The sequence below is a fragment of the Corylus avellana genome, chromosome 11, assembly GCF_965113065.1.
Source record: "Corylus avellana chromosome 11, dhCorAvel1.hap1.2, whole genome shotgun sequence".
Classification (NCBI taxonomy): domain Eukaryota; kingdom Viridiplantae; phylum Streptophyta; class Magnoliopsida; order Fagales; family Betulaceae; genus Corylus; species Corylus avellana.
Genome location: NC_142500.1, coordinates 1,497,000 through 1,523,095, shown reverse-complemented (window position 1 = coordinate 1,523,095; position 26,096 = coordinate 1,497,000). Strand labels below are relative to the sequence as shown.

General features: G+C 37.7%; 5 protein-coding genes across 6 annotated transcripts; 3 read left to right on the top strand and 2 right to left on the bottom strand.

The window, feature by feature from the left end:
* Positions 1-1,596: 1,596 nt before the first annotated feature.
* Positions 1,597-5,924, top strand: LOC132165527 (protein NDL1). The gene is made up of 11 exons (XM_059576136.2): positions 1,597-1,758; positions 3,175-3,274; positions 3,559-3,656; positions 3,794-3,882; positions 4,111-4,171; positions 4,258-4,344; positions 4,431-4,508; positions 4,610-4,666; positions 4,810-4,865; positions 4,986-5,121; positions 5,419-5,924. The coding sequence occupies exons 1-11, from the start codon at positions 1,699-1,701 to the stop codon at positions 5,638-5,640; spliced, it is 1,044 nt and encodes a 347-aa protein (XP_059432119.1). The 5' UTR covers positions 1,597-1,698; the 3' UTR covers positions 5,641-5,924.
* Positions 5,925-6,597: 673 nt separating this feature from the next.
* LOC132165916 (Pyridoxal phosphate phosphatase-related protein) lies at positions 6,598-9,904 on the top strand. Its single transcript, XM_059576630.2, has 4 exons — positions 6,598-6,822; positions 6,937-7,058; positions 7,196-7,400; positions 9,296-9,904. The coding sequence occupies exons 1-4, from the start codon at positions 6,679-6,681 to the stop codon at positions 9,554-9,556; spliced, it is 732 nt and encodes a 243-aa protein (XP_059432613.2). The 5' UTR covers positions 6,598-6,678; the 3' UTR covers positions 9,557-9,904.
* A 2,827-nt stretch (positions 9,905-12,731) lies between these two features.
* LOC132165718 (Mitochondrial substrate carrier family protein) lies at positions 12,732-17,822 on the top strand. Of its 2 annotated transcripts, XM_059576389.2 has the most exons (8): positions 13,160-13,244; positions 13,439-13,531; positions 16,054-16,139; positions 16,231-16,438; positions 16,680-16,806; positions 16,911-17,095; positions 17,174-17,296; positions 17,394-17,822. In XM_059576389.2, exons 2-8 carry the CDS (start codon positions 13,454-13,456, stop codon positions 17,529-17,531), a joined length of 945 nt encoding a protein of 314 aa, XP_059432372.1. In that variant the 5' UTR covers positions 13,160-13,244; positions 13,439-13,453; the 3' UTR covers positions 17,532-17,822. The 2 variants fall into 2 exon arrangements, with proteins under 2 accessions (XP_059432371.2, XP_059432372.1); XM_059576388.2 differs by lacking the exon at positions 13,439-13,531 and having other exon boundaries at positions 12,732-13,244.
* A 756-nt stretch (positions 17,823-18,578) lies between these two features.
* On the bottom strand, positions 18,579-20,388 carry LOC132165750 (pentatricopeptide repeat-containing protein At2g15690, mitochondrial). Its single transcript, XM_059576428.2, has one exon. It carries the CDS (start codon positions 20,262-20,264, stop codon positions 18,801-18,803), a length of 1,464 nt encoding a protein of 487 aa, XP_059432411.2. The 5' UTR covers positions 20,265-20,388; the 3' UTR covers positions 18,579-18,800.
* Positions 20,389-20,670: 282 nt separating this feature from the next.
* LOC132166633 (transcription factor) lies at positions 20,671-25,116 on the bottom strand. Its single transcript, XM_059577480.2, has 3 exons — positions 24,791-25,116; positions 24,020-24,388; positions 20,671-22,116 (listed from the first exon to the last, which is right to left on the bottom strand). The coding sequence occupies exons 1-3, from the start codon at positions 24,881-24,883 to the stop codon at positions 20,917-20,919; spliced, it is 1,662 nt and encodes a 553-aa protein (XP_059433463.2). The 5' UTR covers positions 24,884-25,116; the 3' UTR covers positions 20,671-20,916.
* Between the last annotated feature and the right edge of the window lie 980 nt (positions 25,117-26,096).

The window sequence follows — 26,096 nt, the reverse complement described above, 5'->3', positions numbered from 1 at the left end:
GCAAATTGGCAATGTAACCAGCAAGCCAAGCCAGTTAAAAAGTATCAGTCAAATCACTTGGTTGGTTTCAACCAAATATCAAAAAATGGTATTGTTTTATGAATGCATTTTAAAAAAAAATTATGATTTAAAAAAGTAAAAAAAAAAAAAAGAAGTATTTTTAAATAGTAAACAATGAGGTGTATTTTTAAAACATACAATTTAAATTTAAATGCTTTAAAAAACACTAATTTTAAACGTACATTTCAAAATCACAAATCCAAAACCTATTTGTTCGAGGAATTCAAGCATTTGCTCGAACAGATAGGCTACATTATAAAATATTCACCTGAAATCCAAAAAAAGAAATTCTAGCCAATTGGGATTGGCGCTTTAAGGTGCAAATGTAATGTTTCCAAGTTGATACAAATCATCATTAGGTGAAAACGGTGCTGATTGCATCAATGATTAAACACCTAATTTGATCATGAGCATCCACTTCTAAATTTAATGGAAAATGCTTAGTATTTTTTTAGTATCTTCCTAACTGTGATGTGGTTTTTAAAATCACCAATAGATTAAAAGTTAATAATAATAATTTCAAATTTAACGGTGATTTAAAAGTCATATCACATATGTAAAGACATCAAAAAAATACCAGAAAAGCACGTAGCATTTTCCAAATTTAACACAAACAAAATTTTATAAAGAACATGACATTAACTTGCTGGCTAAACAAAGAATTAGTAAAATTTGGGTATCAAAATGAAAGCTATTAAATATATTTGGTTTTGGGAATCTCTTTGATGACAAGAGAAAATGAATTCTTCCATTTTTTGTACAAAGATGCTACAACAATGGTGGTTGGTGAAGGAGGAAGCAAGGCCACACATTGCCAAAAACAAGATGAAAATTACAAATCAACAGGATTAGGATGGTAAGAGTAATGATTGAGTCAAATCAAAGGCAAGCAACCGGCGACCCACTATTAAATTTGTTGTGCCTTATAAGTCCCCCCTTTGTGACACACGTCAAATCCCCAAATAAACCACGTGGACCCCAGATGGGGCCCTCCAAAAGAGCATCCAATACAGGTGTCAGCATCACAAGGGCACCACCACACACTCTCGCAGTCAAACCAAAATGATGGGGCCTTGCTATCTATCCTGCCACGGACAGGGATCCCCTGTTTTTTGGACAGAGTTACGATTTGGATCTACGGCTATTAACTATTCTAATTATTACAAAATCTTTACCATTAGATTTATAAAATCTAAAAATGAGAGGATCCTGATATTAAGGGGGAATATTAATTTAATAAATTTTATTACAAAAATTTAGGAAAATTTTTCTTTATGGAAACCAAAAGGCAAACCGACGTCGTTGTAGAGAAATGGTGAAGGCAAACGACGCCGTGTAGTCTGGTTGGAGGTCAATAACAAGTAACAACGAAGCTAACGCGGTTAAAAAAAAATTGACCATGGTCACAGGGTAAATTCAGTTAGTATGGAAGGTGTTAGAGCGTCGGTGGTGGTTAACCGTAGGCTATTTTTTTCTAGTGAGAGAGAAATAAATTAAGAGAGAGAATCGCTTTGTATATAAGCCATCGAAGCCAAAGGCTAATTTCTGTGAGAGAGAAAGAGAGAGAGAGAGAGAGAGAGAGTTTGGGAGAGAGAGAGAGAGGCTCTGTGGGGCTTTGAGACGCATAGAACTACGGCCATGGCAGAATCAAACGACTCCGTTTCCGTTGATATGGAGAAGATCTATCTCGGTGGGAAGGTTCGTGTTTTTCTGCAAGAAAGTATTCGTTTTTACGGCTTTTTGTTTGTTCGCTAATTATGAATCAATTTCAAGCAGTTTTTTGCATTGTTCCGATACCTTCTTGTACTGCATTTGAGTGGATTGGTGGTGGATGGTGTCCTGTTTGTTTGCTGATAAAGATTGGAAAAGAAATGGGCTTGTTTTGTTGTTTGGAAAATGAAAGAGTCAGAATCATTGGGTTTTCTTCTTTTTCTTCGCAACAAAATGATGGGTTTTTTTTTCCAACTTATTGAAAGACTTGATTTTTGTGGTATTGAAGGTTCGGAAATGATGATTTCCAAATCTGGGCATTTTTTATTTTTGAGATTTGTTTTTTTATTTTTACCATTACGGGAAAGAGTCATTATTTCCATTTATGTACCCAGTTGTCTTTTTTCGGGTTTTGTGTGCTCATATTTATTTGCTAGTTCTGCAATTTCTCAAATCCCATTCTTCTGGTGGAGCTGTTGACGCAGTTTTCTTTGTCAGAATCTATTTTGATCGTAAATGGTATCCTTTCATTTTGTTCACTTTTGTGCCTTTTTATGTAAAAGTATTTGATGTTTGGCTTCAATTAGATAGTTTTGGTCCTTTTGCAAATAATGATTTTTTTATAAGCAATTTTCGAAACAATGATATAGAAACCTTTATTTATTTATTTATTTATTAGGCGTTCAATCTGAATTGAATTATGAGGATTTTTATCTCTGCTTCTTGTTCTTTCTAGATTTTTCTTATGGGGGGTTGAGATTCCTTACTTCTTGTATGTTGCTTTTTAGCCTGAAAGCAATTGGATCCTTTGGTGAATTCATTCCTTGGATCAAATTGTATTACAGTTCACTGAAGAAACCTAAGCTACATCTTTCCTTGTATTATTTCTTTTTATTATATGGAGGCGTCTAGCTGTTTCACTTTCTTTTCCTATTTTTTATTGGTCATTCGATCAGTCTAGTCAATGTCTTCTTTAAATATGTGAGATTCCGTGCCTTCCTTTTTAACTGTCATCCCTTTTCTATTAAAAAGAAAAAAGAATACAATGATTGAAATCTGGGATTACTTGTTTGTTTCATCTATCTTTTGAAGTTATGTCAAATGATGTGGCAAATAATTTTTGGGTCGCCTGAAAAGGGGTAAATGCACATGGGGAAGCTCATTCAGGGAATTAAATTCTCTGGATAAAGCTGCCAGTTTTCGCTTACTGAACTGAAGGTTGACTGACTCTTTTCACAAAATACCTGCACAATCGAAGATATTATGGTGATGAAACAGTTTTAAAGTGCACCGCTTTGATGATTTATTGGAATTTTTGCTCTACATGTTGATGCGTGTATATATATATATTTCTGTGTTTATTTCTCTGTTCATAACACTTTTATTTTAATTTGTCAACTGCAGGAACATCTTGTACGAACTGGCCGTGGTTCTGTGTCTGTTATAGTCTATGGAGACCAAGACAAGCCCGCACTACTTACTTATCCTGATTTAGCTTTAAATCGTAAGTGCAATCTGCAATGGAGTCACATGGGGTGGGTGTCCTGGGATTGGGAACTAGGCTTAAAATTGCTAATCTAAATTAAAAAAAAAAAAAAAAACCTGCAAGAGCAGATGTGTGAATCTTTTTTTTTTTTTTTTCCTTTGGTTGCTCTTGTAAAGTATCTGGTTCATGACCCTTTAATTGACAGTATTAATTCACCCATAAATTAGTGTGTGTGAATCTTTTTATCTTATATATGGAACACTATCACAGCTATTGATCTAGTTCTCAATACTTTTGAGCAGATGTGTCTTGTTTTCAAGGATTATTTTTCTGTCCTGAAGCAGCTTCTTTGTTGCTCCACAACTTCTGCATTTACCATATCAGTCCTCCTGGGCACCAGGTCTGTAATTGGTTGACTTGACTGCATCTTTATAAGTTAGCTGATTTAACTATCTGGAAAATGTATTGCATGCATTATGACTGAATGTTATTATTCACATAATTTCTCTTCTGGAACTTTCATAAGAGTTCTTGCAGTTAGGAGCTGCTGCAATTTGTCCTGAAGATTCTGTACCTTCTGTTGATGATTTAGCAGATCAGATCATTGAGGTTCTCAACTTTTTCGGGTAATTATTATTTAAAAAAATCTTCTTGGTGATTTATTGTTAATTTTTGATATTTGAAGCTCTAAATTTTAAGCTGTAATAGTATGCAAGGTGAAGTTTTTGTCGTACTTGTTGACGAGACGGTGTAGAAGGGAATTTTATGCATGGGATGTCTTCACTGGAGTTTTCTCAGATGAGATCCTGTGTTGTTAATTTGCTTTCTTATTACATTATTTTATACTTCTTCAGGCTCGGTGCTGTGATGTGCATGGGGGTAACAGCGGGTGCCTACATACTTACACTATTTGCAGTATGTACCCTTTCTGGAATATTGTGACCTGTATGTTTTCAAACTTCCTCAATTATTGGTCCACTGATCAAGGTTTCATGTTGCAGATGAAATATAGGGAACGTGTTCTTGGTTTGATACTTGTGTCCCCTTTATGCAAAGCACCGTCTTGGACTGAATGGATATATAATAAGGTTCCTTTATGATGCCGTACTGTTACTCTTACAAGTAAACATGCATATATTTCAATGTTATAACTAAAGTTGCATATTGTCTGTAGGTGATGTCAAATTTGCTTTACTTTTATGGCATGTGTGGTTTGCTGAAAGAGTGTTTGCTTCAGCGGTACTTCAGCAAGGTATTCTAGTGCTTCAACTGTGGTGAAGTGCATTTGTCTTGCTCATCCTACATGGTTTTATTAGGGTCACTGGGTGATGGGGTTGCTATAAATTTTGACAGGAAGTTCGTGGTAATGCGGGAGTTCCAGAATCAGATATAGTTCAAGCATGCAGAAGAGTAAGTGTTTAAGCTAATTTTTAAAGGAAATTTTTAAATTCCTTTACCCAAAACTGTACTTTCTCCCGTCCACTTTCGTTCTTAAAATAGTGGATTTTCAAGGTGACACTTGTTTGATTCCCATGACATTTATGTTTCCTCAGTTGCTCGATGAGAGGCAGAGCATAAATGTTTTCCGGTTTCTTCAAGCAATCAATAGGTAAAAACTGTGCCATTGCTGCTTCCCCAGTTGTACTTCTTTGTGGGCATGTATAAAATCTTCAAAGATATACTAAATGTATATGTTTCTGTGCTGAAATTTTGTTTTGCCAACTTGCAGGAGATCAGACATTACTGAAGGGTTGAAGAGACTAAAATGCCGTACGCTAATTTTTGTTGGGGATAGCTCTCCTTTCCATTCCGAGGCTCTCGACATGATTTCAAAACTTGACCGGAGATTTAGTGCCTTAGTTGAGGTATGTGTTGCAAAGTATATCTAGGAATATCTGTATAATAACTACAAATGCACACTATCAAGGAACCACTTAGAAGGGTATTTATATGTGGACCGCTTAGGTTCTTAGCAAGGGTTCAATGCCTTCAAGAGTAAATGTTGTAATCTGCATTTGTTATGGTTGATGATAAATCCAGAGTTCCAAGTTCACAATGTCCTAATCTGATGCTTACATCACATGTTATTCTTCTGATTCAGTCTAGGAAAATTGAATAAATGTGCATGAATGTGTATGGTAAAGGATGTGTTGTTAGTGCAGGTCCAGGCTTGTGGATCAATGGTGACAGAGGAGCAGCCACATGCAATGTTGATACCCATGGAGTTCTTCCTCATGGGGTATGGGTTGTATAGGCCGTGCCACTTCAGCGACAGCCCGAGGAGTCCACTCAGCCCATCTTGCATCTCCCCTGAACTTCTCTCTCCAGAAAGCATGGGTTTGAAGCTAAAACCGATAAAGACCCGTGTTTCGCTCGATGTTTAAGGTGGAAGGGAGGTAGAATTGGAATTAATTTGACTCATGATTCGGAAGATGTTCAATTTTTTTGTTCTTTTTGGCTTGTGAATCAATTAAAAAACAGTAGATTGGTTGGAAGGGTTGTAGATAGAGAAGGGAAGAATGTTACAGAATACGTATAGGGATCACTTGAATTCATTCATTGTAGTCAAAGGAATCACTGAGTTGTGCCTGTAAATGCTATAATGGACTTGAGATTTATTTATGATGACGAGCAATCAATAACAGAGAGGAGCTTCCCCATTATTCAACTTGTGCTTCCCATATTTTCATAACTCTATAAGTATTCTCTCTCTCTCTCTCTCTCAACTCCATTTTTCATTACTAATAATCATGGCTTGGCTGTAAAAGAGGGCAGCGGCTGATATGGGTCACTTGCATTCTGTAAAGATATATGTTTAATATTTCTCATAATATTATACCAGCCGACCCGTTTAAAATGATTCCTAATTGGGAATCTCAGGACTCATTTGTTTGATTCAAAATCACAGCTCATTTCATAAAGATGGCCAGATCATATTCCACGCATTTGTAATAAAAAAAGCCTTTGGTTTCAAACCATTCACCCTTCAAACCATATTGAAGGAAAATTCTCAACTCTCAATCGAATACCATTGAGACTTCATAAAATCCACACAATATTTAAAAGTCTAAACTCTTCTTTGATATACTTCAAGAAATCTCGACAATCTATTACCTCAAAAACTACATCATATAGAGATGGAAAGGAAAAGTGGTGGAAGGAAAATGGAAAGGGAAGAAAGGAAATGAGAAGAATAAAATTGAATTGAATGAATTTTTAAATCATTTCCACGCCGAAAATTCTTTTTATTTTTATTTTTAACGGCGGGGTCTAGTTTTTGGGACACTTCCCATCATAGAAATCTGACGGCTTGTATAAATCACTATATTATGGCACGCATTTATCCAATAACGGCCATCTCTGGCAAAGGCATAAGCTTTTTATCTTTTGCTCGCCAGAAAAACCGAGCTCCGGTGGCCAGAATGGCGGGAACAACAGCGGTGGTGGCGTTTGACTTTGATCGCACGATCATCGACGGTGATAGCGACAATTGGGTAATAACAGAGATGGGTCTCACCCGCCTCTTCAACAAGCTCCGACCTACCTTGCCTTGGAACTCTCTCATGGTTTCTATACTTTCTTTCACTCTTTTCGATATCTTTCACATGAACTCCCACTTGGGTTTTTATTAAAATCTTCGTTAAATTTATTTGTTCATTGATTTTGGTTAACTATTTTAGGATCGGATGATGAAGGAGCTACACTCACAAGGCAAAACTGCCGAGGACATTACGGAGTGCCTGAAACGGACTCCTTTGGACCCGTGTATTGTCGCGGCAATTCGAGCAGCTCATGCTCTTGGGTAATTTTTTTTCTTCCCCTTTTTACCAGCTCATTGTTGTTAGTGGGAGTTGTACTCGTTAATGGTTGAATGGTTGATGGCAAAAGGTTGTTATGGTGGCTACTGTGTCTGTGTGGTAATGGTTTGTTTTGTTTCAGATGTGACTTGAGGGTAATTAGCGATGCGAACCGGTTTTACATTGAGACAATCTTGGAGCATCATGGCGTGTTGGGGTGCTTTTCTGTGATTTACACAAACCCAAGTTTCGTGGATGAAGAGGAGGGACGGCTCAGAATCTTGCCCTTTCATGATTCAAGTTCGTCTCCTCACGGTTGCAAATTGTGCCCTCCACATATGTGCAAGGTACTACAACAATGTCTGCCCAAAAAACGATAGTATAAAGGACATTTATTAAAAAAAAAATTTTCTAAGTTAAATACTAGGACAAGAAAGGAAAAGAACAGTAACGGGGGGAATCAGGGTGGTCTAAGGTCTAAGGAGGAAGGAGATGCAAATTGTGTGCAATGAAGTTGGCACTTCTGTGAAATTTTGAGGCAGGCCAAGAGGATAGCCCCTGGTGAGCGCTTTTTCCTAGGTCGTTTCAAGTGGTATTAGAGCCACATAGTAACGCCAGATCATGTGGTACTGGAGCACTGCATGACATGGCCCTGACGAGGACATCAGGAATTTAAGAGGGGGAGTTTGTACCCCCGCGTTTATAAAGATAGTCTTTGTAACGACCTAGGGAAAAACGCTAGCTATATTTACGCTATTACACCAAAAGGACTAGTCAATTTGAAGTTTTTTTAAAATTCATTATAAAACCCAATTTCACCTAGTAACTAGGCAATGTATGACTTAGTACGTATGACTATCTTTATAAACCACCCACTTTATGTGGGTTTCTTCTTATCTTCTCAATATGGGACCGGAGTGTTACAGGGAAAAGGTGCGGGTTTTGGATGGTGTAGATGTCTGAGAGCAAATCACTTTCATGAATGATTCTGTCCAGTCCCAATGCTGAGGCTTAAGCTCAAATCCGTAGGCTTAAGCTTTTAGATTAAGATGGTATCTCAATATGTTATATCAAGATCTTACCTGATAATTCTCAAATGTTCATTTTCCCAAAATCACTAGAAATTTTCTTTCGTCCATATTATTATATGAGTAATTAGTTTGGGTGTTGTATTGAAGGTATAGCTGCCATTACGTTCTATTATAATGTTTGCAAGTCCCTTTACTGTTTGATTGGTTGGTTGTAGTAATTGAAGCTTGTTTGATAACATAGACAAGAGAAGAACTTTCTTTCTGTTCTACTTTTAATCGGAGAAACTGAGAAAGGGCTCCAATAGCTTCTAATGTTTTCCATATAGCTGCGCCAGTTAACAAATACTTTGACCATGGTTAATTCCACTTAGAGGGATTCTTTATTTGAATCAAACCCACCTTCTCCTCTCTGGAGTGCACCCTTCTTTTTTTTTTTTTTTTTCTTTTTTTTTCACTGTTAGTTAAGATAGCCACAATCGCAAAAAAAAAAGGCTTAGGATGTTACTTTCTTTTTTTAATTCTTTTTAGCTGTAGTTCATTCTTTCAATTGATTAATTGTAGACCAAATGGCATCTTCTTTTCTTTTAAATAAGGGGTGAAGGGTGAGGCCACGAGTATGATTCCTATATTTATTTATTGAAATTATTACTTATGAAAGATAATGGGGAATAGGAGGCTAACGGAACTGGTGGCCATTCAATTTTGTTTTCAGTGGCATTTGAAAGCACAACTTCATGTTTTTTGGATGAATGTAATCTATTTGCTTCTGGCTGATTACCATATATTTGTATCAAGCCCACCTTTCCCTCCCTCACTCCTAAAAGAAGTGTCTCGGCATTGCAGAGTATATAGAATAATGTGTGTTGATATTATCTATTTCATCTCTGGCATCTTGTAACTTAAGTAGTTTACAATTTATAGACTCTTATTTCCTTTTCCTTTGGTGTTGGGGGATTGTAAAAAAGGGTTTACTTTTTTTTTTTTGATAACAAGGAACCCTTCCAAGGGAGGGCCACTTTGTGTATCTACCTTTGTTAGGTAAACTTAGGACTTGTGTAAAACGCCCCCTCCACATAGATCGGTTAATACTTCAGCTTTGCCGGCAGGCTGGCCCCAAGGAATTGTTTGCACCCAAGGAGTTTACTTTTATCTTCTGATAGTAGTACTTTTATTCCATTTAAAACTGGTTCTGATTGTGGCTTCCGTGATAGGGTCTGGTGATTGACCAAATCCAAGCTTCTGTTTCTAAAAGTGGCAAGAAAAGATTCATTTACCTTGGAGATGGTAATGGCGATTATTGCCCAACTCTGAAGCTTGGGGAAAGCGATTATGTGATGCCAAGGAAGAATTATCCTTTGTCGAACCGTATATGTGGCAACCCAATGCTAATCAAGGCACAAGTCCATGAATGGAGTACTGGAGAGGAGCTGGAAAGAATCCTAAAACACCTTATTGATACAATCATCATCTAAGATAACATCAGCAGTGATAAGGCCAATCAGTTAACCGATTGCATGTTTGAGACAGTGCGAATCCTCACCAGGAGGCACTCCCTCAAACACTTCCTGTTCCTCACTTGCAATTGGTCTTTCGAATTGTATCAATGGCAGAAAAAGGCCATTTAGGATGAGATCGTTTTCCCTGTGTACTTTCATGATTTGATAATTAAATGACAAAAGAGAAAATATTTGAAGAACTATAACTTCTTATACTGTAGTTTCATTAAGCATTTTCCCCCTTTTCTTTTTCTTTGGAGAGATGTGTCTTCAATTCGAAGATGCCTGCAATAACCAAGTGTTTGCTATGCAGCAAAGGAATCATTTTTGTTCTTTTGAGTGTTGGAACTTACACCCTTAAAAGAACTCACTCAGAGAGTTACCAAATCATAATTTGCTCGACCTAGTGCCTCTGATAGCTAATTCAGATAGCAATGAGAGGCTAAGGCTGTATGCTGGAGTGCTATGTAGCTGTGCTGAAAAGGGTCTTTGAATGAGGGGAAGGCAAATCATGGCAGGTGATCAAGAATGGGATAAAACTAGATTGGATTTTTCGGAATTTGCTGGTCAGTATATATGGTAAATGTGGGAGTTTGTGATAAGATTTTATATCCTATTGTAATAAGGTTACAAAAGGGTGGTCTTTTGTGAGAGGTTGTTTGGGCCTCACCTACTCAAACAGATGTCTGGATATGTGGTAAATGTGGGAGTTTGTAATATGATTTTATATCTTGTGTAATAAAGTTACAATAGAGCGGTCTTTTGTGAGAGGTTGTTTGGGTTTCACCTATTCAAACAAGTGTTTGGATATATGGTAAATATAGGAGTTTGTGATATGATTTTATATCTTGTGTAGTAAGGTTGCAATGGGGCGGTTTTTTGTGAAAGGTTGTTTGGGCCTTGCCTACTTAAATAGGCGTCTGGATATATGGTAAATGTGAAAGTTTGTGATATGATTTTATACCATGTAATGAGATTGTAATAGGGCAGTCTTATCTGAGAGGTTGTTTGGGCTTCGCTTACTCAAACAAGTGTTTGGACAGTTCGAGCTGAGATAGCCTCACATCATATGATAGGCTGCCTATTGCATGAGATACCGATCAGCTTTGGATCAGATAATTTTGTCAGACGGTGTACTTGTGACAATATACAAGAAAACTAACTTTCTTTCACAATGCAAAACTTGTGAAGGTTTTCCAAAAAGGCAATAGGATTATAGATCTTCAAAACAATTGGGATGGTTTTAGTGAAGGTTTTATAAAAGGTAATCAGATTATAGATCTTCAAGACAATTGGGATGGTTTTAGTGACTAAAAGGTCAACTGATCAGTTGGTTTCAGTGGCCAAAATCATCAAAGCACCTCAGTGAAGTCAAGCCATGAAATCATTTATGCAAAGAAGATTTTAAGTGAGTTAGAAAAAACTTTTTCCTAAAAAATTCCTTTTAGATTAAATACCATATTATATAAACATCGTTTTCCTTATTAACTGGCCAACTAGGAACCGACATAATGACGTTAGGGACAACTCACTAGCAAAGGCGAGCCGTGGAACAAACTTTCCTTGTCGACATACGACAGCTAGTGCAATTTGATTCGGACCTTTTCCGATTTTGATCTCCACTTATATTCGAATTTGATTCTCTACAATTGGGGATCTCGACAATTCATCCTGCCTCTGTAATCAAGCGATTCAAGCATCCTCATGGTCCCCTGCCCAAAAAATCTTTTGCAATTGGGCTACCGATAGTAGAGAATCTAAATTTCTAGTAGTCATCATCCAGTAGCACTTATCGAGTTAACCTCTAAAGTATGGATTGTTATGTGACCGTTCATATAACACTTATCAGGTTTACAAAATTTTCATTTAATATTTATCATGTCATCCATTAAAATGTGAACGATTACATGGCAATTCACGTAGTATTTATTATGTCAGACGTCAGTCATGAGAATGTAAACTGCCATGCGATAGTCCACGTGATGGTTATTTTCATAAAATATAAACTTATAACAAGTTGTTGGTGGTACGGGGTTAGAATACAAATTTATAAAGTTGATAGGCAAACACAATACAAATAAAATAAGTAATCAATTTGACTACAGTCAGGCATATACAAAGAATAATAGAATAAGGAAAACATAAACCCAATATAGAAAACCCATATTCTAATAAAATATATGACCTTTTTGTTGATTTTTTTTTTTTTTAAAAGACAGAATCAACATTAACTAACAAGACCGATCACATATATTTATTTTCACCATTTTATCCTATGTAAATTTATATTCTCTCATGGTTCCTATTTACCCTATACCATTCTTTTTGAAACTCATATAGAGTTGAGCATCATTTAAGTGTTAGAATATGTGTCACAATTTTGTTTTGATATAGTTAACAATATATATATTATTTAAATTTTTTAAATAATATGACAATATATTCAAAATATAATATAATGAGAGCCCCTATGATTCGGACCATTTGCAAACTACCACTATTACAGCACCCAATTAACATGTGCCACATCATTATTTTAAGAAAATTGCAAAAAACCAAAATAAGAACAAAAACAGCAAATCAAAGTGAAAAAATATCAAAAAGACCCTTGGCCGCCAGACCCAGCAGAACCACAGCTAGACCCACGGCTGGCATGGGTCTGACCACCCACGGCCGCCGTGGGTCTCGCCGGCAGTGACCCGCTTTTAAACCTGCTATGACCTAACAAAATTCGCCTCAAAACTCGTTTTTAATACCTCAAAATTCGTTTTTGGATTTAAATCTAAAACCTAAAAGTAAAAGGTTAATGCTTTAAAAATTTTATCACCTTAAAAATCAAAAATCAACTCTAAAGAGAGGTGACTCACGGCGTGGGTGACCAGACCGACATGGGTCTGGCGAAACCCACAACAGACCCACGGCGTGGGTCTGTTGTGGTTCACGAAGGGGTCCTTCTCAAATTCTTTTAGCTTTTCTTTTTTTTTTTTCTTTATCAAACAAATTCTAGTGTATGTGGGCTTAGGTTATTTTGGGGCAATTTTTGAGTTTTTGCTTTCAGGGATTGGGGCCGTAAAACAGGGGTTTTAAGGATGCTGTGACCAAAGTTAAACTCTAATATAATATAGTGTTTGTGGAAAAAATAAATTGTGAGACGGTTCTGATTGTAAGATCCTTCGCTGACTTTCAACCTTCGCCCGCCAATAGCATAGTAGGCAAAGTTGAAGCGCAGCCACTTCAGCCACTTCTGCGGAACTCTGCAGCCAATGCATTACCATCTTTTACACCAATGGAATCCAAGAAAGCATGAACTTCTCTAATTTGTCAGAATCCCAAAACATATAAAAGTCCACAACTTTTCACACCCCAGAGAGACGTTTCTACTTTCAACTAATCTTTTCCCCCTCCCTGTTACCGTACAGTTCCTTAGCCGACCAGATATCAAGAAACAGCGTCTGAAACTTCTCTCTCCCTCTCTCTGCCATAAAGGGTTGGTGAAATGGGGGGGAAGAGGGAAAAAGGAGAGATGACCCAGATGGGTATGTTCTTTGATGGGGTTATAGACGCCATGCCAGTGTATGTCAAGGAGCTGGTGGCTGGGGGAGTTGCTGGTGGGATGGCAAAGAGCGTGGTTGCTCCCCTCGAGCGTATCAAGATTTTGTTTCAGGTACAATTGGGTTGGACTTTCTCTTTGGTATTGTTTTCGTTATCATTCTTGGTTTTATTGTACTTGGGGTTTTGGGTTTCTTATTTTTCTTGTTTCGTTCTTTATATTTCTTTTATCTTTGATGGGTTTTTGTCAGAAATGATTCTGGTTTAGGACCTCTTGGTTTGACTACAAATGACTGCGTTTGATTGTAGTTGAATTGAGATTGAATGAGTTCTGAAGATCGTTTGCGTGGGGGCATTTGTTGCAAATATCTTGGAATAACTAATTGGTGTGTGATTGAGGTGGTAATTTATTCTGATCCCCTTTTTCAAATAATTGCTTCAAGTTCCCTCCCCCAATGAAGCGATTATGTGCTTTCTTTGTAATTAAACAGAGGGTTTCTAATATTTATCTATGTATGAGCTGCTCAATCAAGTCCAGGAGATTGTAATTCGAACCATATAATTGAAATGTGCTTTACTAGTTTTGAAGTTATTGGGGGCATATCTCTACTTACTTCACCCATCTTCAGATGATAGATAAAAACTCACCACTTTTAACTTTTAAGGTTAGATCTTTTCTTTCTAGTGACTGTAGGAGGTGGAGTTCAATTATGCCTCTCATCTTTTTTAGTATAATTTAATACTTACTGGTGGATTAGTGAGTCAATGACCTCTCATGTAACCATGAAAAATATTAAAAAAAAATTCATGTTATAGCTGACTATTATGGACCTGTTATTAGGGATAGCCTCACTCTGGCTTCTACCTAATCATCCATATAATATTTCATTTTCATTTAGCATAAACAATAATGCTGCCTCTTGTCTTGCATTGCAGTTTGGGTGCTGCCCAGGCTCCGGTATTAATTAATTATCAATTGAGCTCCATTTGAATAAGGGAACCATAAAATAAAGGGACTAAAAATGTCAGTTGGTCTTTATCATATAACATTTATGAGTAGACTTGAATTCCATTGCTTTTAATTTGGCATTAAACAAGTTTCTTTTTAATGGACTTAGAATGGGAAGTTTAATTGATAAAAAATTTGAGTTTATCACATCTTTGTCACACCCCTGAAGAAAAAATGCACAATAGCTTATGTTTTTACTGATATAATCCTGATATCTGAATTTGTTCTTAGTTTAGTTCGATGTTGTACATATATTACTATTTAGGATTTTGGTTTCTATGGATGGACCTAGCATCTTCCTTATCTGTTACTTGATTGGAAGATGTTTTTTTGCTCAAAACTATATATGCAGCCTTCATGAGTTTATTATTCTCTGTCTTAGCTCTCTTATGGAGTGATTTATGTAGCCTGCATAGATTTGTTTTCCCTTTGTGGCGGGAGAAGGGAGGTAGGGGGAGGAAGGTCGGGCATGGGTTTTTGAAAAGAGAAATGCTACTCAATATTTTCAGAGTGTCCATCTCCTAACATTCTCTTTGTTCTTTTGTTTTTCATTTTTCATTTTCTTCTTCCATGTGGATGTGAATATGCCACATAAACAAGAATGCTGGGAGATGGGCACTTGAAAATGCTGAGTAGCATTTCTCTTCTGAAAATCATGTTTTTGTTTTCCTGGGATGCAGTAATTCATAAGCTGTTCGTAGGAATGAATATGTCCCTGTGACTAAGAAAGTTACGCTTGGAGTTGGTGAAAGACATGGTAACAATACTGAGTTGTTTGAAGTAATTTAAATGGAGGAGGTATTCATTTTTCATTTCTTGTGGTTATATTTTCACATGGCCAATCGTTTACTTTGGGACTTAACTTGACCTGAGAACCTTTATTCATGTTCAATTAGAAACATGGACCCCTACCTTATACCATAAAGTCACCTACCAATTGTAATGTGCCAGACCATGCTTGATTGCAAGAGGTTCGGGCCACATGCCCAAGTTAACTAAATAGAACCCTAACCTTTCCTATATCAACTCAGGTATAAATGTCATGGTTTATTTCAATACTTTTGCTTTATCTTCTTATTTTCTTGCTTATAGCATGTCCCTGATTCTGTTGGTTTGTTCTAAGAATAAACTTCTAGGATTTTGTGACTGTACCTAAACAAATACTTCCCAATCATTTTGGTAAAACTTTTGGTTGGAAATTAAGAATATACTTTTAAGAATGTTCTTCATGAAAGTATTTCCAATTTACTGATTTAGATTATGTATTGCATGAAAACCCAGTAACTTCTCACCCACTCATAGTGGTTCAAAGCATTAAATTGGATATTTATAGAAAATATCTACTAGTGTATTGGATGATTTTGGTTGAAAATGTGATATATCTTCAATTCAGATAGTTGGGGCCATTGTCTGGTGTAATGGTAAAGTTTCAGGCAGCCAAGCATGAGTGTGCATGAGGTTGAGTCTTAGGAGCTGTAATTCATGCAAAAAATGTTGAAGGATAGGGCCATGTTCAATCCACCCCTCTGAGGATCCCACTCAGGATCTGTTTGTTAACTATCAATTGAAAAAGTGATTTTAGGCCCTGAAATCAATTTTAGAGGAAGCATAAAAGTTGGCTCTTATGAAAGTTGTTTTTTTCAAATAAATGGGTTAAAAAAAGTTGCCTTTTGGGTTAGGTTACCAAACATCAGCTTTCCGCTTATATGCCTACTTAGGTGGGACTACCATTAGGTGATTATCCTTTTCCCTGATTGGGATAGCGGATCAGCAATTCTAGCATTGATTTCTCCCTTGGGGAATATGAACTCTGTACATTTCTAGCTTTATACTGCCACTACAGATGGGATTTGGTCCAATAATAAATAGATCATCCTTGAAAATTAAAAGAGAACTTATTTATGATCCCTTTCAGACCAGACAAGCAGAATTCAGGAGCATAGGGCTGTTTGGTTCAGTTAAAAAGATTGCAAGGACAGAAGGGGTTATGGGTTTCTACAGGTGGATCCCTGAGTCATTCTTATTTTTGTGAGGTTGTTTCTGAACCATTTTGTTTGTGAACAATTATTTATTTTGTGGTATTTGTTTTCAGAGGGAATGGGGCTAGTCTTGCTCGAATTGTTCCCTATGCAGCACTGCATTACATGACTTATGAGCAATACCGCAGATGGATAATACTCGCTTTTCCTGACATGGGGAGAGGCCCTGTGCTTGATCTCGTGGCTGGATCATTTGCTGGAGGAACCGCTGTGCTCTTTACCTATCCTCTTGATTTAGTTCGGACTAAATTAGCTTATCAGGTAAGTAACTAAAAATAAAATAAATGTAAACTCCATCCTCCCCTCTCATAAATGACTTGGAGTCATTGGAGAGGCGCCCAACTCCTTTGGCCTGTCTTCTGGGGGAGATCATCGTTGCAGCAGATCCTCTCGTGTGTGCTTTGTTCAATAGTCCCAGCACTTCAATGAATTTTGAAAGGGATTAGTTGTTCTGTCTTCTGACTTGAGAAAAATGTCAAATAAATTGTATTTGGCAATGCAGGTTGTTGGTTCATCAAATTTGAATGCTCAATCGGTACCTAAAAATGAAAAGGTTTATAAAGGAATTCTTGATTGTTTCTCGAAGACTCGTAAAGAGGCTGGGTTTAGAGGTCTCTATCGTGGTGTGGGTATGCATCTCTAAACTCCTTGGATCAATTACTGCGGTCATTCTGTGTTTCTGTGGTTAATATCATCATGAGGTTTTTACACTGAACATGTGAAACATTGTCAGCTCCATCACTCTATGGAATTTTCCCCTATGCTGGTTTGAAGTTCTACTGCTATGAGGAGATGAAACGTCATGTCCCTCAGGAGCACAAGAGCAGTATTATTGTGAAACTTGTATGTGGATCTGTTGCAGGTTTATTGGGTCAGACCTTCACATATCCTCTAGATGTTGTCAGGAGGCAAATGCAGGTTAATTACTTAAATGATCTTCTGAATAATACTTTAAAGTGGAACATCAACTGTAAATTTGAACAAGCATCATAACAGGTTCAACGACACTTGGCGTCTAATAGTGCCGAGATAAAAGGAACAATAGAAACCCTTGTTATGATCTCTCAAAAGCAAGGATGGAAGATGTTATTCTCAGGGCTGAGCATCAACTACTTGAAGGTGGGAAACCTAGTCATTTTGCTTTCTCTATCATATCTTTCTTTCTTTTTTTTTCTTTTTTTTTCTGGGTAATGGAGTTTTGGTACATCTACTGCAGGTTGTACCATCTGTAGCCATTGGGTTTACTGGTTATGATCTTATGAAATCATGGCTGAGAGTTCCACCACGAGATGAACCTGATACGGAAGTGGTATCTGGCACAAGAACTGGCACTCCAACGTCATTTCACTCTTGATAACAATTCTTACCCATTTTTGCTTTGAGCAGTTTTCTACACAACTACACAAGTCATCAGGAGCTTCACAGGCCCTTTTTTCTTCTTTACATTTCCATTTCCATTCTTTCAAGCCATACAATAATAGCGCACAATGTATAGTCCATCCCTCCAAAAAGACAGACCTCCTTGAAGGTCTAATTCTTACAGATTTCTTAAGAGGATAATCCTTAAAATAGTGGACATCATTGATTTGACATTCAAATCATTTGAAGAGGTAATTGAAAACTAGGAGGATGATATTCATGTTCATGTCCAGGAACAGCAAATGCATATTATGATTTCAAGCACTCTTGTAACTCGGTAAAGAATATTATCATTTCAGCACATCTCTAATTGATCAAATACTTCCATTAGATGTAAGTGTGTAAAGCATTTCGCGATGCCAAAGTATCGTATGATAAATGAAAATAACTTCTATAAGAACTTGGGATAACCAGGTCATTTGTGCCCTCTAATAGGAGATAAACACCTTAGCGTTAAACACCAAAAGTGATTAAGATGAAAACACTAGATCTTACACTATTCTAATTGGGTTCTCCTTTGCTGAATGCCACCGTCCCCATTCATCCACCGAACGTCACTGACGAACAACAACCCCTGTTTGAACAAACCCATATCGTAATATGGACACCCTTATTGAAACAAAGAGAATGCTTCAGGAAAAATCTGAGCTTGAAGAGGCTCATGACGAATTGGTCAATTATGTAACTTTTTTTTTTTTTTTTTTTTTTTTTTTTTAATTAAAAGAGGGGGGAGGGGCGACCAGTGTAGATTTCCCCCCCTGGGCGTGACCATAGGGGCCCCCCCTCGCCATGGAATGTCCGGTTTGAGCCATAGCTACTGCCTAAGCGGCGAGCCCGTCACCACAGCCCCACAAAGGTGCGAGTTGGTAAAGCCCAGAATTGAGCACGCACTACTACCGCAAGCGGGTTCGAACTCGTGCCCCTGGAGGGGGGGATTTACCCGGCTGCTTTACCATCTCGACTACCACCTTGGTGGTGGTCAATTATGTAACTTGTTCCCAGTAAAAGGTAACTGAATCTCAATACAAACGTAATGTACAATGAAAACATCATTACATTTACAACCTAATCTCCGACCAAAATTTCTTTGATTTCCTTGCTGCAGCAATGGGAATTACATTTAGATGGAACTTCAATTTTATATTGGGGAAAAATCTAGCAGCATATCCACGAGAGGAGCATTAACATCAAGGTCTTAATACCTTTACCAGTAATCCCCACAAGAGCACTTGCCATCCTTGAAATGATGGAACCGCTTGTTATCCCTTACAATCAACTCTCTCCCAACAATTTTTGACATAATCTTTATTGCATTGTGGCAGTCACCGCAGATCCTTAGATTCTTCATGATCCTAAGCGTCGTCCTTGGTGGAGTACTAATCAGACCATAAGCAATCGCCAAACGCTCACTGTGATACATCAAGGCCTGTTCTTTTGCCTCCTGATCAATGTCATGAAGTACGTATCTTGTATCTGGCACATAACCCGCTTCCTTCATCTGCCCATTCAGACCTTTCAATTTCTCATATGCCTCTCCCTTGTAAGCGCCGGTGCACCGGTACTCGCTCAACCTATTCTTCTCCTCAAGCATATTAGTTGCAGACTGCTTCTTCCGTGGAGGAGTTGGAATTTTATCAGCAATGGCCTTTGAAGGATCAAGGCTAACTGATAACTCCTTGGCATGGTCTTCAAGTTCCATATCTCCATGAATTCTTGCATAATGCCTAAGAGCCTCCCAAACCTCCGCTGTAGGCTCAATCGGCATTTTCTCAATGAACTCTTGTGCTTCATTCAAATGACCAGACCTCCCAAGAACATCAATAACCCCTAGATAATGCTCAATCCCGGGAACAATTCCGTACTCATTCTTCATCGATTCAAAGTGTACTAACCCTTCTCCCACTGCTTCTGCATTAGCACACGCTGCTAAAACCAGCACAAAGGTCACGCCATTGGGCTGCAACCCGGCTTTCCTCATCTCTTCAAACAACAACAACCCATTATTCCCCTGCCCATTGACTGCATACCCATTAATCATCAAATGCCACGAACTCACATTCCGGTCACGCATTCTATCAAACAATCTGCGTGCATCTCTCATACTCCCACACCTCGCGTACATTTCAATCAATTTGTTATTCAATTCAACCTCACCACGAAAAGGAGACTGTTTCAAGAACTCATGCACCCTCTTCCCAGCCTCGAGCGACTTCGAATTCCCACAGGAATCCAACAACGCACAGAAAACACCATAATCAGCATCAACACCTCGACCCATATGCTCCACAACCTCTTCAACCTTACCCTCCTCGCACAAAACCATCAAATCAATACTTGGTTGGTCACCGCGCAATGGTTCGCCGCCATTTTCATTGTTTAGCCGATTACTGTTCATTTCTCGCTCATTCGAGTGGCTCTCCTTGTTGTTCTGTGAAGGGTCAGGGCGGGATTTGGACCGAGTGCTGGCACTTTGGCGGTAAGATACCCCACCACTGCGGCGGCGATGGACCCGGGGGTTGTGGTCATCGGGGAGCGCGTAGGTGCAGAGAGGTCTGAATGGGGCGGGGCTGAGAGGGAGCTGGGCCGGAGGTCGCGAAGTTATTCGAGGTTTCCAGTGGGAAGAGATAACGGAGTTTCCGGGCCGTTGAAGAGATATCATAGTAGCCATTGACTGGCACTTGAAAGTACAGAGCACCGCTTCCCCGTGGTGCGACGCAGATATAATAGTGCTTTCCTTTCTCAGAAGAAACTTGGAAATTTTGATCCAACGACAGGTCGTTAGTTAGGGTAAGAAGGGCTGACAATAACGTTCTGTTTGTTAACGAGTTCTGCCTAATTTTTATTTTTATTTTATGTGAAATAAATGTCAAAAATATTTTTGTATTTTTAATAGTGTTCTGCGTTTGAATTATTTGTTCATATTTTGTTTTCAAAAAAAAAAAAAAAAAAAACCAAAAATAGCAATTTCATGTAATATTCATGATTAGGTTTACTCTCACAAAGCTATTCTCAAAAACATTGATAATTCATTGACTAAATATTTCAGGAAAAATTCTTGGAGAAGCACTTAGCTTAAACACAAAATGCATTTGGTTTAGAAAGCCGGGTAAACACATTTTTAAAACTTTTAGTCAATCATTTTACATACAACTCTAAAACACAAAAGTTACTGTGAATGCCCTAAAGGGAGACGAGCTACAATATTATTTGAAGGGCATGTACTTAAGGATACAAAGAGAGCTACAATATGTATAGTTAATTGAGTATATTAAACAAGACCTCCTCTGGAAGTCCATCTCTAATTTTGTAATTTCAGGGAATTAGACTCTTCTCCCCTTGTGCTGCTCACACCTCTTCCTACCATAAGCAGGAGTCCTCATACAGGTAGATCCGTTCTGCAAGGTAACACCACATGAGAGAAAAGTTATTCCAGAGCCAAGCCCAGAGAAGGAACTACCGGCCCTCATGCCTTTGTGCTGCCAACACCTTTTATTTCCTTCCACTGGCTGCCTTCTGCACAGAGAACCATCGTGTAAGGCTGCTCCACAAGTGGAGGCATTATAAGAACTGAATTCCAAACCCTTATCAGATACATGGGACTTGTCTTCTGCTGCTAACATGGGGACCAACCCATTAACTCTCAGCCCTTTGTGCTCTTCACACCTGACTCTTCCTCTAGCAGGCTGTCTTGTACAGAAAAGCCCATGATCTAAATTCACCCCACATATAGCGTTGCAGCTTTTGCTGACAACAAACTTCTCTGGGGAAGCTTGAGGTTGCACTATTCCAGGTTTGCGCATTGCAGATGAATTCGGGTTTCCTTCCATAGCTGACTCAGCAATGGATCTAATTATTCTCATACCTTTGTGTTCGTCACACCTTTTCCTCCCCTGAGCCGGCTGCCTTCTACAAGCAGAGCCATCACTCAAGAGGACTCCACATATAGGAGTAAAGTTCTCACTAACAGGACGCTTAAATGCAACCAGTGGACACTTTGCTGTGTCATTGTGACTGTAACCCTCTCTGTCATCAAGATTAGTGGAATCTGAGCCAATTGTGCTCTTTGATTTACCTTCTGTAACCAAGGTTGGGATGAACCCAGTAATTCTCATCCCTTTGTGTTCAGCACACCTCTTTCTTCTCACAACCGGTGGTCTTCTACAAATGGAACCATCACTTAAGACCACCCCACAAAAACTAGTGTTGTCCTCAATAACACCACTTCTATCCAGTACAAGCCTAGGCTGCGATCTACTAAATTTGAAAACTCCTGATAGGAAATTGTAGCTCTCTTCATCAGCGTGAGTGCTTGCTTTGATTCTAATGCCCACTTGCTTCTGATCAAATAGCAGAAGTTTCCTGACAATATTAGAAAATTGGATAGTTTTTGAAGCATCTTTCTTAAGTTTCAAAAGGATATCATATTGTCGCCGTGCACCATTACTGCTTAAGTTCCATGCATAATCAAATCTGTTGAGCAGCTGGGCTTCTTTTTTCTCAGCATCGCTCTTGCTCTCCGTCTGTTTAACAAGCAAGAAGGAAAAGAGGATTTGTTGAAATAACCATATTACAAGAAAATTTTGCATCAGACCTGCTTCCATACAAACATACATACATTGGTAGGTACATACTAGGTACGTACATACATAAATACATGCAGACGCATAACAACTCATTTAGCATAATTCATCCAGATGTAAGTAGCATATGCATGGTTAAGTGTGTGTAGAATGTGATTATGCACTGGATATTTTCATGCTTATATGTAGGTCTACACTGTGGCTTATGTGACGATATAAAAATAAGAGAAAAGTATACAAACCCCCTCAAACTACTACCTCATTGTCAATGTCCCTCAAATAATTGATTGAGTCAATGCCCACCAATGACAAAAGTACCCTTCATAAAAATTAAATATAAAAATTATTTAAAAAAATAAGAAGAAGAAAAGAGGAGGAGGTTCTTTGGCCAAAATGGAGGTGGCCGAACCACCCCAAGGTTTCAATGTCCAAGATGCAGCACTGTAGACACAAAATAGCGCTACTTCAATAACTACGTCAACCAACCTAGGCATGCCTGTGAGAACTGAGAACTGTTCTTGTGGGTGTTGGGAGACGAAAGAACAAGCACTTAGCCAGAGTAGCAATGAGAAAAACAAAAGCCCCCAGACTCGGCCAACCACCAGCTTCTCTAGTGTGCTGAATCTTCAATCGCTTCCAATGTCTTCGAAGAAAAGGGGACACTCCTAAAATTTGGTCCTGAAGCACCTCTTTGTGAATCAATGGAGACCATTCTTAATGTATGAGACCATAAAAGATGTGTTGAGATGGATTTTGTAAATGTTGAACGAAATGAAGAGCCCCCTTCCTCGTGTATATTGTCCATGACAGCTTCCAATAATAAGGGCAATCCATTTACTTGAAAATATTGGCAAAGGGCCTTGAACGTCCACTTTTTTTTTTTTCTTTTTTTTTTGGCGACATTGACAATTTTTGGTAATTTAGGAGAGACATGAACTCAATCAATAGTTTGGGAGCTGACGTTGACAATAAAAAGTCATAATTTGAGTAGGGGTATGTGTACTTTTCCCTAAAAATAATTAGACGTATGACTAATAGGAAAATAACAAAATTATTGATAATAATCTTCCTGTAATTATGGAAATGTTCACCACTCATTCCTTAAGAGTCAGCGACAGCAATAAATACTCCATAACCAATGACATCTGATGTAGAATTTCAACGAAAGATCCTAGGGTTCACAAAATAAGGCTTCGGGTTTGGAAAAGATATGGGAATTGGTGATATTTGTTTGGAAATTAAGAGCTCAAAGAATTTGTTAAAAAAGAAAAGAAAAGGAAAAACATCACACCTTCTAGGCTATGAGACGCCCATCAAATTCTGATTATACGTGCATAGTAATAAAACTATCACTACAAGTATATAACTTCTCAAATAACCCTAGTAACAATTTGTCTTGAATCCTCGACGCACTAATCTGGACCATGCATTATCATTACTAAAAGACATAAAAAAAATTATATATAAAAAATAATAATAATAATAAAAAACCTTACTAATCAAATCAAATCAAAATTTGACAAATACTAATAAAAAACCAACTGATCCCACCAAATAAAAGCTTGAGGTTGATAAATCTGACATTTGTTAATTCTCCTATACTCCTATAAACTTTAACTGGCCGGTTTCTATCAAATCTCTAGCAGCTGATCACACATGAACAGACTATTTCAAGATCATAATTCTTCAAGAATTGAAGCTTATGATCATTTAACGTACATTATAGGGCCAAAATTCATCTAGCTTTGTAAAGTCGTTCTGTTCACAAGATTGCCCTCTTCTTTCTACAAAATGCAGTGCCCATGAAAAGAAAACCAACAAAACCAAGCAACGATGTACTTACAGGAACCCATCGAAACACAATGGGGTAGCCATTTGAAAATATCTCCTCAAAAAATCCAGGCCCTTTCTGGAGACACACACTCTTAGAGTCATTTGGGCAACCATTGAAACAGCTATTGCCCAAGTGAGCACCTGTCCGGCCATACTGCTGGAGTCGCGTCTTAACATTGTCTGCCTGACCAAGGTAAGTCACGATCACGCGGTCCGGGTCAAGCTTGCTGATTTCACGCCCCAACCCCGTCCGAGATACAGCAATCCCAAGCTCATACACTCCTGGACCAGAACTTTTGGGCAGGTTGTGAACTCTATACTTTGTAGCTCCTTCCTTTCCCAGTAAACAGTCTTCCCAATCGGAAGGACCAACAAGAATCTAAACAAGTTGAAACACGCACAATGAGCCCAAAATGAAAACACTACACCAAAAAGATTTACACACACAATGAACACTAACATCTGCTCTCAACATGTTTGTTGATATCTTTAAGAGAAGGAGAAAAAAAGAAGTCCAAGACAATCAAGGTTCCAAAATACAATTTTCAACGTGTAGGCCAAGAAATTTAAGAAAGCCAGTACTTGAAATATGGTTTAGAGCTACAGAAACATATAGACACACCTAAATTTCACTCCCAATTTCGTAGATTAACATGTTTAAAGATTCACATGAATCCGTGTTCTGGGCAAGTCGAACTCAAATTTAAAACTGATATGAAAAACACAAAGCAAAACACACATTCACAAAGAGAGAGTGTGTTTTGAAGTTTGAAGACTGAACCTGCCATTTGGAGAAGACGGAGTCGTGCTTGGTGCGCTTATAGTCTTCCCTCTTCAACCTGGGGGCAGCAACGGACAAATCGGTTGTTACCATTCTGGTTGGCCGTCGAGAAAATGACCGTTATTCACGCCGTTTTGTAGCCACCGAGATATTGTTGTCGTGGGGACCAAATTGACATCGGAAATTACTCGATATCGTAGAGCCGGTAGAGGTCCTCCGTCCGCCTGAATGATTGCGTTCAGAGTCAGACTTTGGAGTGACTTCACGCTCTTTTCAACTTGAGCAGGTTTCCTCTTGTCGTTGTTCGGCCCCGCCCCTTTTCCCTCTATGGCTTTTAGAAAAGAAAAAAACTTTAGCAGATTCTTCTTTTTTCTTTTTCTTTTTACTGTTGCTAGTGCGATTAACCAATAAATTTTGGGGAAACTTCCATTTAAACCTTAAAATTTCGTTCATTATGAGAAAACTCTTCAAATTTTTATAAACTCTCAATACTCATTTCGAGAAGACTTTCAAATTTTAAAAACTTTTAATTTCATCCTGAAATTTTTAATTTGATACAATGTACCTCATCTGTTAGTTTTAAATAATTAAAAGTGATGAAATGACTTTTATACTCTTGATTTTTTTTATAAAATTTTAAACTTACCTTTATTTTCAAATTAAAAATTAAAAAATAATATTATTATTATTATAAATAAAAAAAATCACAAGGTGACCCAACTTGTGACCTTTTTATTTCTTCATTTTTTCATTTTTTTTAAAAGATAATAGAAGGGTAATATGGTCTTTTTATGAGTTTCCGTTAGGGTTTAACGGCAACAATTGACAGATGAAATAAATTGCATTAAATTGAAAGTTTGAAGGATGAAATTGAGAGTTTTTAAAATTTAAGGAGGTCTTCTCAAAACGCATCGTAGTTCATGAGTCCTTTATAAAGTTTCCCTTCAATTTTTTTCAACTTAGTCTATAAATTTATCTTGTATTTTAAAATGTGAAATATATCATTAATGTGTGTTTGAGACATATTTTTATTTTTTGTTTGAAAATAATATTAATGTGACATAAAAGTAAAAATTATTTTTATGTTTTGAGTTGTTTATTAATGTATATGTTTTGAGAAGGAAAAAAAAAAAGAAAAAAAAGGACACAAATAAACATAAACGGTAACTTTTATTACAAGTCCATTATGTTGTCGTCTACATGACACTGATCATGTTAGTTATTAAACTGAGGTCGCGGTCCACATGGCACCAACGCTTCCACTTAATGGCCCTGGCTCGCCTCTTTCACCCTACCTCCTCACCCA